The 13,677-nt window shown below is 35.8% G+C and overlaps 1 protein-coding gene across 1 annotated transcript; it reads right to left on the reverse strand.

Moving 5' to 3' along the window:
- Positions 1-10,409: 10,409 nt before the first annotated feature.
- LOC149189518 (F-box only protein 6-like) lies at positions 10,410-11,585 on the reverse strand. Its single transcript, XM_089410260.1, has one exon. The coding sequence runs from the start codon at positions 11,583-11,585 to the stop codon at positions 10,410-10,412; it is 1,176 nt and encodes a 391-aa protein (XP_089266386.1).
- Between the last annotated feature and the right edge of the window lie 2,092 nt (positions 11,586-13,677).

Consider the following 13,677-nt stretch of genomic DNA (forward strand, 5'->3'; position numbering starts at 1 on the left):
AATGCTGTAAAATAAGTTAGCAATTGTATCTTTTCTAGCTAAATAACATACCTTAATCACGTAATAGTTTTCGTAGTAATAGTTTTGAGTTTCATTTTACTATCTTTGCTCCGACTTTTATTCCATTCAAGGGATGAAAGCTATATATATATACACCGTAAGGCACACTGGAACTCATTGACAATGTTTTCTACCTTATATCCTATAATTGCACCCTTGACAATGTTTTCTACCTTATTTCCTATAATTGCACCCTAATGTCTAGCGCTACATATATTTTTATCGTTGCATCCATTGCAGTTGGAAATAATGAAATCTGTAGAGACAGTTCAGTTTTTGTTCTCATGGCTTGTTTCTGCGTTAATGGTAGAAGGAAGGCCATGTTACACAACATAGTAAATCGGGGTAAATATTTTACACTATCGTAGTATATAAGGTGAACCTCTGACAATATCCTACCTGATGAAAATTCACAATTTTCATTGGATATACGCTCTTTGGATGCTATCTTTGGTTGTGATCCTGAGCGTAGAGCTGCATTATTTTTATGAAGAAAGTGACATTTTTTTTTCCAGGTGAGTGATTGAAAACGTAATGCATTTAATTTAGACTACTTTAAGATATATATCCAAGTTTCAATACGCGATATTATTTTGCAAATTTCTTCCATGTTTCATGAGTTTTAATATATTTCCTTAATACAAAGCATGAAAAGAAATCTATTATGCAACCTATGGCGATCATTAGGCATGCTTTCATAATTATTTTAGGTAGATGACGAGTTTGATCGTGTTTTTTTGTTCATAACAAAAAACAGTACCTTTTTTTAGTAAAAAGAATGTTGTACATGAGTATAAATCCTGAACAAATTAGACTATTGTCCAACATCGACACAAGAAAACTGCTGCTATAGCTGGCAAAAAAAAGCGCATTGTAGCTATATTTCAAACAATTTTGTAAAGGCGGACATGGGTATCAAAAAAATTCATATGTAGCTTAAACACATAACAAAATTCTTGAGCACATAGACATTGTACAAAAATCAATAGCAGAATAGGGCAAGAGCCCAGAAATACCACAGAAGCACCAATGGAGAAGCAGAAGAACTTAGAAGATCTCAAAAGAACTTTGACTGCTAATGGCTCTCTCTGCAACCAGGTCAAAATGCATATGCCCGCTCAAAATGCATATGCCAAAATGCATTGCGCGCTCAAAATGCATATGCCAAAATGCATTGCGCGCTCAAAATGCATATGCCCGCTCAAATTGCATATGCCAGACATAAAACTTTTAGAGAGAGCATTATTTTTTAGAGTTTTGTTTTCTATAGACATGTGGGAAGGATATCTCATAGAAGAGAGACTTTAAAACTCGAACCCTCTACATCCAGTTGCAAAGAGAGGGGACCTCCAAGTCATTTCTTTCTTGAATCCATCTAATCGTCACGAGAGTCCCCAATCACCGAAATCTTGCCAATGCTGCGCCTCATAACCACTTGTAAAGCACCCCATAAAACCAGCATTTCAGCCCTACAATTGTCCCGTATACCTCCAAACCATCTAAAACTGTAGATTGTAGCACGATTAATATTAAAAAAACTCCACAACGCCCTCACCCTCCAGCTCATGTCCCATCGTAATAGCACATCCAAAATGTGTTGGCTAAGTAGACAAAAGTAATAAAGCCAGGAGATTCCTTGAGAACCAGGAACCTATATCGTAAGTGTGCAACAATGCTAAGAGAGGAATGAGTTTGATCGTGTATATTTATATATGACTATCACATTACTCTTCTTAAAAACTATAATATCATTTGCTTGATGTTTTTTGCATTCTTTGAAATTAGGGCTTGGATTCTATTAGAAGCAAAGGTTATGATGTCAATACAGCCACTCTCAGCAGTAAGATTACATTATTCATGATTTTCCTACGGAGGCCTTGGATTATTGAAGCCCGTCATCTAAGTTTAAGTTTAGAAAATCTCAAACGAACCATGACTTCTAATTGCTCTCTCCATAACCTGGTCAAAAGGCATATGCCAACTCAAAATGCACATGCTAGACAGAAAACTTTTAGAGAAAACATTGGTTTTAGAGTTTTGTTTTCTATAGATAAGTTGGAAGGATATCTCATAAAAAAGAGACTTTAGAACTTGAACCCTCTACATCCTGATGCAAAGAGAGGGGACCTCCAAGTCATTTTTTTTTAACCATTTCATCATGGAGGGTCTCCAACCACCAAAATCTTGTCAATGTTGAGCCACATAACCACTTGTAATGCACCCTATAAAGCCAGCATTTCAACCCTACAATGGTCCCCTATACCTCCAAAACATCTAAAACTATAGATTGTAGCAAGATTAATATGAAAAAAAAAATCCACAACGTCCTCCAGCTCATGCCCCATCGAAATAGCAAATCTGAAATGTCTTGGCTAAATAGACAAAAGTAATACATCTAGGAGATTCCTTGAGAACTAGGGACGTATATCCCCCAAGAGTGCAACAAACGAGTTTGACTTTATATATATATATATATACATATATATATATATATATTTTAATTTTCACAAAGGGGAAGAGGTCTTTGACTTTCACTTCGCGCATTGCACAGCTGTTTTTGCGACCTTCGCGCACCACGAATCTACTTCACAAACTTGAAAGCTATTTCACAAACTTGGATTTCGAGCACCGTGGAGCTATTTGAGAGACTTATGAATAATATTTACTCACTGCAAAAATGACAAAGTATGTTTGGAGCAACGCAATAAAAACTTAGTATTATATTTTAAAACATAAAAATACATTCACATGAGGCTGCGGCTCATTCACTAAGTAAAAACTAAAATTTCATGAAGAATAACACACACTAAAATAGGTTGCGGCTCATTCACTAAGTAAAAACTAAAATTTCACGGAGAATAACACACAGTAAAATACTGTAGCTGTTCTCTTCACGCTCCCACCAAAATTTGCTCCACCATATTCTCCCTAGAGACATGTGCTCTCTTTCTTTCTAACCTCTTACTCTCTAACCCATTACAAAATGAATTTTACATTCATATATAACTCAACATACAATTTTATATTTAATTCTCTAACCCATTACAAAATGAATTTTACATTCATATATAACTCAACATACAATTTTACATTTAATTCATGACATATGATGTTTTTGTGTCAGAATGGTTCACGTTTGGCTTCAGTCCTTCCATCTTCAAACAAAGACACAACTTGCAAAAAATACGTGCGACAAGTATTGTTGTTGTCATGCTGTTTATTGTAGTGGTTGGGATTATTATTTCCAACACTCCCCTTTAATCACAATTGCCACCATTTACAATTCCCAATTAGTATCTGAGATAAAAAAAACTTTCACATGTCAATGGCTTTGTGAAGATGTCAGCAAATTGTTCCTGTGACCTGCAGTGTTGCAACACAATTTCATCACTGTTAATCAACTCTCTAATAAAATGATATTTAACATCAATATGCTTGGTCCTCTTGTGCAAGAAAGAATTCTTTGACAATGTAATTGCTAGGTGTTGTCGTAGAGAATAGTTGTCACACCCTCTTGGTCATGACGAAGATCCCTCAACATCCTTCTCATCCAAATTGCCTGACACATTGTTTTTGTTGCTGCGACATATTCAGCTTCTGATGTTGACATTGAAACTATTAGTTGCTTCTTGGAGGTCCATGAAATGGCTCCAGAACCCAAATGAAAAACATATCCTGATGTGCTTTCTCTATCATCGATACTGCCTACCTAATCACTGTCAGTGTAACCAACCAACCTGAAATCACTTGTTGCTGTGTACAAAACACCATACTGTTTTGTCCCATTGACATACCTCAGAATCCTTTTCGCTGCTTGCCAATGTGTCTCCTTGGGTGTCTCCATGAACCTTGACACCAAACTTACTGCATACATTATATCTGGCCTAATGGCAGTCAAATACATCAAGTTGTCTATCATACTTTTGTATAATGTTGGATTGACATTGCTGCTTCAATCTTATTTGCTCAACTTCAACCCTATGACAATTGGAGTTGGTGCAGACTTGTTGTTCTACATTTTAAACCTCTCCAAAATTTCTGCCACATACTTTGCTTGAGAGATAAAAGTGTCATTTTATGTTTTCTTCACTTCTATGCCCAAAAAATATCTTAACAATCCCAAGTCAGTCATTTCAAATTCACTCTTCATGACTTGTTTGAAATCAACGATGAGGAAATCATCACTGCTTGTAAAAATCAAATCATCTACATATAAGACGACAATGAGAATCTTACCTTCACTCTATTTGATGTAGAGAGTAGGCTCACCATCACATTTGTCAAAACCATTGTCCAACAAGTAAGCATCTACCCTGTTATACCATGCGCGCAGTGCTTGCTTCAACCCATAAAGAGCTTTCCTCAACTGATATACTTTGTCTTCTTGGCCTTCAATCTCGTAACTAGGTAGTTGCGCGACATATACTTCCTCTTTCAACACTCCATTTAAGAATGTTGATTTTACATCCATTTGATACACTCTCCATTTGTGTTACGCGACAATTGCCACAACTGCGTGCATTGTCTCCATTCACACGACTAGCGCGAATGTCTCCGCGTAATCTCTTCCATGCTATTGCTTGTATCCTTTGACAACTAGCCTTTCTTTGTGCCTTTCAATATTTCCCTCAATGTTGCTTTTGGTCTTATAGACCCACTTCACTCCAATGACATGATTTCCTTTCGGAAGGCTCACCAACTCCCATGTTTCATTCCTTTCTATTGCTTCTATTTCTTCCTCCATTGTCGCAACCCACCTTTCTTCTTTGATTGCATCTTCAAAGTGGATTAGGTCATCTACATGACAAAATAATGCAAATAAGGAATTCAGACCTGCGCTACTATCAACTTCATCATGCTCATAAATTTCATTTAAAGTTCTGAATTTTGGCCTTCTTATGCTTGTTGAAGATGGGCTTGACATGTCATTTGGTGTCGCGCTTCCCGGTGTGCTTGGAGAAGCACATGCTTGGTTGTGTGAAACTGTCCTATTATTTTTTGATGGCGTTTCTTGCTACCTACTTTGTTGTGCTTGAATAGGAGTAGAGGGAGTCAGTGTTGAGGAATTATTTGCTGCTGTTAGTCCCTCTCTGTCCTCATGTGATATACATGCTTTGACATTGATTGTCTTCTCTAAACTTCCATCCCATGCTTCCTCTTCTATGAGCTGCACATCTATGTTGATTATGACCTTCTTGTTTGATGGATTATAGAGCTTGTATGCCTTGAATTCATCACTGTATCCAACAAATATACATTTCTCCCCCTTGTTGTCCAACTTCTTCTTTAACTTATCCAGGACATTTGCATACGCCACACATCCAAAAACTTTCATGTGAGTGACATTTTGTTTTCTTCCACTCCATGCCTCTTCAGGAACAATGTTCTGGACACTTTTGGTTGGACATCTATTTAAGATATATGTTGCACAAGCGACAACTTCAGCCCAATAGTCATTTGGAAAATGCTTTGCCTTCAACGTACTCCTTGCCATCTCCATAATGGTCCTATTCTTCCTTTCTGCCACACCATTTTGCTGCGGTGTATATCTTGTTGTAAATTGCTTGTGAATTTCATTCTCCCTGCAAAATTGAAGGAAGTCATTTGAGATGTATTCTCCACCTCTGTCAGTCCTAAGGAATTTGATGTAGTGTCCACTTTGCTTTTCAACAAGAGCCTTATATTCACGAAAGCATTCAAATACTTCACTTTTCTGTTTTAGGAGAAAGACCCATGTCTTCCTTATGCAGTCATCTATGAAGGTCAATACATAGTGGTTGCCACCAATTGATGGTGTGTGCATTGGTCCACATAGATATGAGTGGACAACTTCCAAAGGTGCCTTTTCCCTCACTGACTTTCCTGCTGGAAATGTCTCTCTATATTTCTTGCCCAAGATACATCCTTCACATATGTTGTTTGGTTTTTCTATGAGTGGTAAACCCTTCACCATGTCTTTCTTCTGCAGTGAATTCAAACCTCCAAAGTTGAGATGTCCAAATCTCAAGTGCCATAACTAGTTTTCATCTTTTACCTCTGCTTGAAAGTTTACTTGTGTGACAACTGCTTCTTTTCTTCCATCTTCTTGTGAGTTCATAAATTGTTGTGCTTGTGCACCTTCTTTCTGCAAATCTGATATTATTTTTAGGGGAAACATTCTATTGTTTGTCATTTGAACCTTTGCAATCAGCTGTCTACTTGGAGACCTATCCAAAATTGTGCACACATCATTTTTGGAGAAGACATTGTAGCCTTTCTACATGAGCTATCCAATGCTCATGAGATTATGTTTCAGAACGGGGACAAAGTAAACATTTGAGATGTATTTCTTCTTGTCGTTCTTTGTTAGGATATTAACTCTTCCTTTTCCCATGACAAAGACTTTGCTATCAGTCCCTAATTTCACTTCAAATTTCACACTTTCATCTAGATCAGAAAACATTTCTATGTTTCTTGTCATGTGGTTGCTACACCCTGAATCTAGATACCATATATCACTTTCTTTTTCTTGTGCTATATTACAAGCTAAACACATGCTATCATGGTTATGATTTCTCTTGTGAAATTTACACTTGGTTTGTTACTAATGTCAAATTGCTTCTTTCTACATTCATTTGCATAATGACATTGAACTTGAGATTTATCATACCTCTGACCTCGTGCTTGATTTTCACTAGGGCCTTGACTTGGATTTTTATTGCTCCCTCTTCCATTTGAGCTTGAAGGGATGCTTCATCCAGCTCTGTGTGGGCTTCTTCCTCTTCCTGTAGCATATGATCTTCCTCTGCCTCAACCTTGACTAAATGATACTTGTGTCTTGAAGGCATGCTCCAATTAGGAGCTTGCTTCTCTATTCAGTCTATGTTCATGAGAAATCAGTGATGCATTAAGCTCATCCACTGAGAACTGCGAGAGATCCTTTGTCACTTATATGGCCACAACAATGGCTTTAAACCTTGCTGGAAAACTTCTCAAAACTTTTTCAACTATTCTTCTTTCCTCAAATGTCTCACCATGAGACCTGATTTGAGTAACCAGCCCACTTACATGTGTAAAAAATGAGTCTATATTCTCAGACTCTTTCATACAAAGTGTTTCAAAATCTCTCCTCAACATTTCCAGCTTTGTTGTCTTCACTTTTGCCATGCCTTGGTAGGCAGTCTAGAGGGTGTCCCATACTTGCTAGCTTTGTTGTCTTCACTTTTGTCATGCCTTGGTAGGCAGTCTAGAGGGTGTCCCATACTTGCTTGGACTTCATTGCTGTTGCAACCCTTAGGAAAATACTTTCATGAACTGTCCTTTGTCCCTTAACAAGTCATTTTCTTGTTGAGATAAGGCAATGTATGATGTTGCATTTGCTAGTTCTTGAAAACCATTCTCCATCAAATCTCAAATGTCTTGAGAAGAAAACAAGGCCTTCATTGTAATAGCCCAATAATCTAAAAAAAACTCTCCTTGCTCGTAAATATGCTAAAAAACAATATGCCCTCCAAACAATTTTCAATGTTAGTAACTCTGATACCAAGTTAGAAATATTTAGTAAATTTAATTTTCACAAAGGGCAGAGGCCAAAGCTGAGCTGATTTCCGTGAAGCTATTTCACATACTTGGATTTGGCGCACTGTGTTGCTATTTCAGAGAATTATAAATAATATTTACTCAGCTAAAAAATGACAAAGTAGGTTTGGAGCAACACAATAAAAACTTAGTATTATCTTCTAAAACATGAAAACACATTCACAACTCAGCGAAAAAATGACAAAGTAGGTTTGGAGCAACACAATAAAAACTTAGTATTATCTTCTAAAACATGAAAACACATTCACATGAGGTTGCGGCTCATTTACTAAGTAAAAACTAAAATTTCGTAGGAATAACACACAGTAAAATACTGTAACTGTTGTTTTCACACGCCCACCAAAATTTGCTCCACCATTTTCTCCCCAGAGACTTGGGCTCTCTTTCTCTCTAACCCTTTACAAAATGACTTTTACATTCATATATAACTCAACATACAATTTTACATTTAATTCATGAGAGAGAGAAATTAATATGATGTTGTTGTTGAGTGTGATCAGAATCAGGCATGTGTTTCTGGAGTGTGGGCAATATTTGCTGAGACTTGGGCTCTCTTTCTCTCTAACCCATTACAAAATGACTTTTACATTCATATATAACTCAACATACAATTTTACATTTAATTCATGAGAGAGAGAAATTAATATGATGTTGTTGTTGAGTGTGATCAGAATCAGGCATGTGTTTCTCGAGTGTGGGCAATATTTTCTAAATAAATGCTTGCCCATATCTATTTACCAAAGTACATTGACTACTTTAAATTCTTTGGTACATTTGAGAATGGTTCACACCTGGCTTCAGTCCTTCCATCTTCAAACAGAAACGCAACCTTCAAAAAATATGTTTGACAAGTATGGCTGCTGATACTTCTGACAAGTATCACTGTTGTCATGTTGTTTATTTCGGTGGTTGGATTATTATTTCCAACATACTGGCTGCTCAGCCAGATACTTCTGACAAGTATCACTGCTGTTAGGTTGTTTATTTCGGTGGTTGGGATTATTATTTCCAACATACTGGCTGCTGTCAGATACTTCTGACAAGTATCACTGCTGTCAGGTTGTTTATTTCGATGGTTGGGATTATTATTTCCAACATACTCCTCTTAAAAATGGTAATATCATTTGTTTGATGTTTTTTGCATTCTTTGAAATTAGGGTTTTATTCTATTAGAAACCAGGGTTATGGTGTCAATAGAGCCACTCTAAGCAGTGAGATTATATTATTTATTAGTTTCCTATGGAGGCCCTAGATTGTCATCTAAGTTAAAACTTACCCTTGCCACTCTTAGATTTTTGTGGACACTCAAAACCTATATTCCATTGTAACTACATGTGCTCCCCAAGCAAGCCAGAAAAGAAGTATGAGCTTGAACAGGTAATCGAAGAAACCACATAACTAATTTCCATAGACAACAATTTTTTCATAGACACCTATCTCAAAAATACTACTTTTTGAAATATGAAATTTACATACTACTTTTTGAAATATGAAACCACATAACTAATTTCCATAGATTTTTTCATAGACACCTATCTCAAAAATACTACTTTTTGAAATATGAAATTTACATACTACTTTTTGAAATATGAAATTTATATACAGTGGTGCTTTCCTACACCTAAAACAAAAACGTATGCCATCTCATAGTTTCGATTCTGTTGTCTCCACGGTCAAAACTCCACACTTGAGGATGACATTCATCTGGCCTTGGAAAACAAAGCAAGCAATATTGAAAAACTCAAGCTCGTGAAGGTTGATTGTTCATGATTGAGCCAGCTTTTTGTCCAACTATCCATTTATATGAACAAAATATTAGTTAACCTACTTTTAAAAAAGGTTGATTTTTTTTTTCAATTTTTTTTACACTAATGTAATGTAGAGATGTCTTTCCCTTCCCGTCTCTCCCTCCCCAAAAAAGTTGGGTAACATTATACAATTACAAACATTTGTGTTGATATTGAAATTGATCATTTATTATTTATCTACAACCAATGTGAAACTCAACAATGCAAACTATGAAACTTAATTTTCATAAAGATAATCATCGAAAACAATTATAATGAAAAATAACATGGTATTGAAATCACAAGATAATGGAACCATCAAATCCATAACCCTTCACAAATTAACTGAATCGAGTAATCTTTTCAAAAAAATCATTGATACATATTAACAAAAACCACATTATGTGAAATCTTGAAAATGCATGACAAGAAGCTCTAAATATTAACGAAAACCACATTATGTGCGATCTTGAAAATGCACCACAAGAAATTCTAAATACAACTTAGAACAATAATTAACATATAACATAAATAACAATTGTGTCAACATAAACCACCTTTAACACTTATCAGCCAGAAATTACAATGACAAAGAAAGCCAAACAAGTAAACCAACATTTATTCTTACAATATAAGTTGGCATCCCACTGAAAATTAGTATTTCATAAATACTCAACATCATAATAATAAATATCAAAACGATTCTAACAGCAAGCAAAACCATTACAGTACACAATAACTTGTCTTCAACATGCACCACAAAACAAACTAAGTCCGTCCAAACAACATAAGGGTTATAAACTTGAAGGACAACCAAACAAATTCAATGTTCTGACCTGAGAGGCAATTTACAACTACAACCCTAATCCTTACAAACTAGCGATCCATCAGACTAATGCATAATAAAATTAGGAAAACTCTTGAGTCTCAATCCAGCCATATTAGACGGACTAGCAATTCTAGTCTATCCTTTTAGGGTTAGGATTACTCTACCTTCACATCGGGCCTTGGTTCAAACGCAAAGAGACCCGCACGGTTACTCGCTGATTGCAAACGAAAAGATCCCCATAACTGCTGGGTCAAATCATAATAGAAAATCTCATTTCTTGAAACTAGGGAGAAAACCACGTAATCCCCTGCTCCTACGCACTTAAGACAGTAGAGCCAATTTGTGATCATATTACCACTCAGCTTCTTGCAAACTGATGAAGGCATCTTTGCAATCTCCTTCCAGCATGAAGAGGGAGAGGAATTGGAGGAAGAAGCCATATTCTCCTGTAATTCCCAAATAAGAAACTGCTCCTGGAACTCATGCTCATCGTGCACTTCAACTTGACCGTCGATGTGGACGTATCCCACAAGTAGCAGCCGCCCTCGACAGGTGAAAAGCTGAGGGTTGCTATCTTCAATCAATTTCGGCAACGGTATTATATTGGACGTGCCATCTCCGATATTGAAGCCCACAATGGCATACCCGTAGCTTTCCATACACACCAAACAATAGACAGAACTCTTGGAGGCAACCATTCTTCCTTCAGCTACTTTCAAATTGTTGGGCAGTTGTCCGACCATTGTCCAGATCTTTTGAGAGGGATCATAAATGGACACTCTCATATGCCCGCCATCACGCGACTCACTGATCGCCACAATTTTGTAGGTGTTTCCCTCCCCTTCCATTATGCCTATGCTCTTCCTGGATGGGATATTCGGAAGTTTCAGAAATGTTCGTGTTATTGGGTTGCAAAGAAAATTTTCTTCTCTGGGCAATGTTTCAATTCTTAAACTTACTGGCATTAGATCCACTATACATAGACCTGCGCCTGATGACATATAACAAAGTCCGACACGAAAACCCCCGCCTATAGCAGCTGCCTTCTCCTGTAGGAAGGAAAATGAGAAGGGCTTCTCCCATGTCTTCGTGGTGAAGTTGTATGACGGACAAAATTCAACGACATTGAGCCAACAAAGGGCAACGAGCCATGGGTTTCTGTTTGCAGGCGTTTGGGCCCATAGCGTTGTTACAAATCTTGTGGACGAAAGCAGGTTATTCCATTTTTTACACACACTGCGAAATCTACCAGTGCATCGGAGAGGGAGTCTTGCCAATACTTTCTCCTGTATATCCTGCGGCAATTCTTTCCAACGAAAAGAATCCTTCATTTTCAAAATGCTAATAGCAGACTAACTAAAGCCAAGGATCAGTGTATAACAAATTTATAACATTCCAAATAAAAAGAACATACGGAGAGGGGTTTGAATAGCAAAAGAAATGGGAGGGGGTTTGACCTGTTTATTTTGAGACGGTCAGAAATGATTGGAGCTGAAACATGCCGGGGAGGGGGTTTGACCTGTTTATTTTGACATCGTGGTGTATTTTTGTGGTCAAAACTTTAATCGTGTCTTTGAGTTTTCCCTAGATTTATGTAAACCAATTGTGAATTTTACATCGTGGAGATGTGAATAATTGGCTTTTAATTAAGATTCCATTATAATATTAAATTAATAATTTAGTTAAATCAAAAATATATATATATATATATTAAAATAAGGTCATATTATGGGAAACATATTTTACACATAAAACCATTATTATTGGGTAGTTGTACAATGATTTATTCCTGTTACTATGAGTATGGGAGGAACTATTTGTTTATAGGGGTAAAGTGGATATAGTATTACTATTTTGTATTTATTAAAATTTAAATTATATTGGTAGTGTGGGTGGATGTATTTTCTTTTTAATATTTGAGTTTATTATTTATTAGTTTATATTATATAAATTAATTGTATTTAAGTATTTTCTAATTTAATATGGAAAAGATGTTATCTATGTGAAAGTTTCAAACATATTAACGTTAAATAAAATAATACTAATACAAATAATAATAATAATAATAATAATTACTATTATTATTATTTTATTTATTAATAAAAATATAAATAGAAATATTATTTTAGTTGATTAAATAAAATAAAAATAAAATAATAATTTTGGTCTTCAAGATGAACCTCATTAGTAGGTTTTAACGTCGACCATAAAATAATTTTATGTTAAAACAAAAATAACTTTAAATTAAAATAAATAATAAGGTAAACTTGACTTGGTCAAGTTACTAGTAGTTTTTGAGCTGCAAGTTTATGAGAACGCATGGTATTGACCCATGGTATTCATGTGGAATATAGTTTATTTGAAGGAGGAAATTAAACCAACCTAGATCTATCTTAACTCTGGAACTACTAAAAGCACCAAGAGGGTTAAAACGAAAATAACTTTAAATTAAAATAAATAATAAGGTAAACTTGACTTGGTCAAGTTACTAGTAGTTTTTCAACTCCACGTTTATGAGAATGCATGGTATTGACCCATAGTATTCATGTGGAATATAGTTTATTCGAAGGAGGAAACTAAACCAACCTAGATCTATCTTAACTCGGCAACTACCAAAAGCACCAAGAGGGTTAAAACAAGAATAAATTAAAATTAAAATAAATAATAAGGTAAACTTGACTTGGTCAAGTTACTAATAGTTTTTGAGATCCACGAATGCATGGTATTGACCCTTGGTTTTCATGTGGAATATAGTTTATTTGAAGGAAGAAATTAAACCAACCTAGATCTATCTTAACTCCGGAACTACCAAAAGCACCAAGATGGATCAAATCTCTCGATATTTAAACATCTTTTAGAGTGAAAAGAGATATAATTAAGAAGTATTATATAAATGAAATATCTCTCTCTCGCTATATATATTATATATATATATATATATAAAAATCATATATCCAATTAAGCATAATATTAGAAGTAACCCTGTCGTTACCCCCGTTGGGTAGTCCAACTTCTGCCCAAACAATGTGACCAACTAGAAACCTCATAATTATGCCCAGACCCAAAAGACTTAACTCTAACAATTTTTCAATCTCACTGGGCAAGCCTCAACTTGTCTGTCACATTTTCTATGTCTCTTTCGTACCCTTGGTGTGAATTCCTTGTTTTTGTGATATCATAGGTTTCCAAGTGCATTCTGTGATATTGGTTGACTTGCTTACTTAGTTCTAATTTCTTGTTCAAATGACCCTTCATCTTACTTATATACTCCTTCCTTTGTGGTATATGACCCTCATCCAACTTGGGTCGACTTGACATGTTTTCCAATCATCTTGGCCGACCATTAGTATGCTAGGTGGACACCCATTCGCGGGGGAGCACGCCCTTGGGCTAACCTGCGGGTTGGAAGGTGGATGCCCCTTG

This window comes from Pinus tabuliformis, chromosome 3_1, assembly GCF_031772625.1.
Source record: "Pinus tabuliformis cultivar Carrire ecotype Pingquan chromosome 3_1, CPIR1, whole genome shotgun sequence".
NCBI lineage: Eukaryota > Viridiplantae > Streptophyta > Pinopsida > Pinales > Pinaceae > Pinus > Pinus tabuliformis.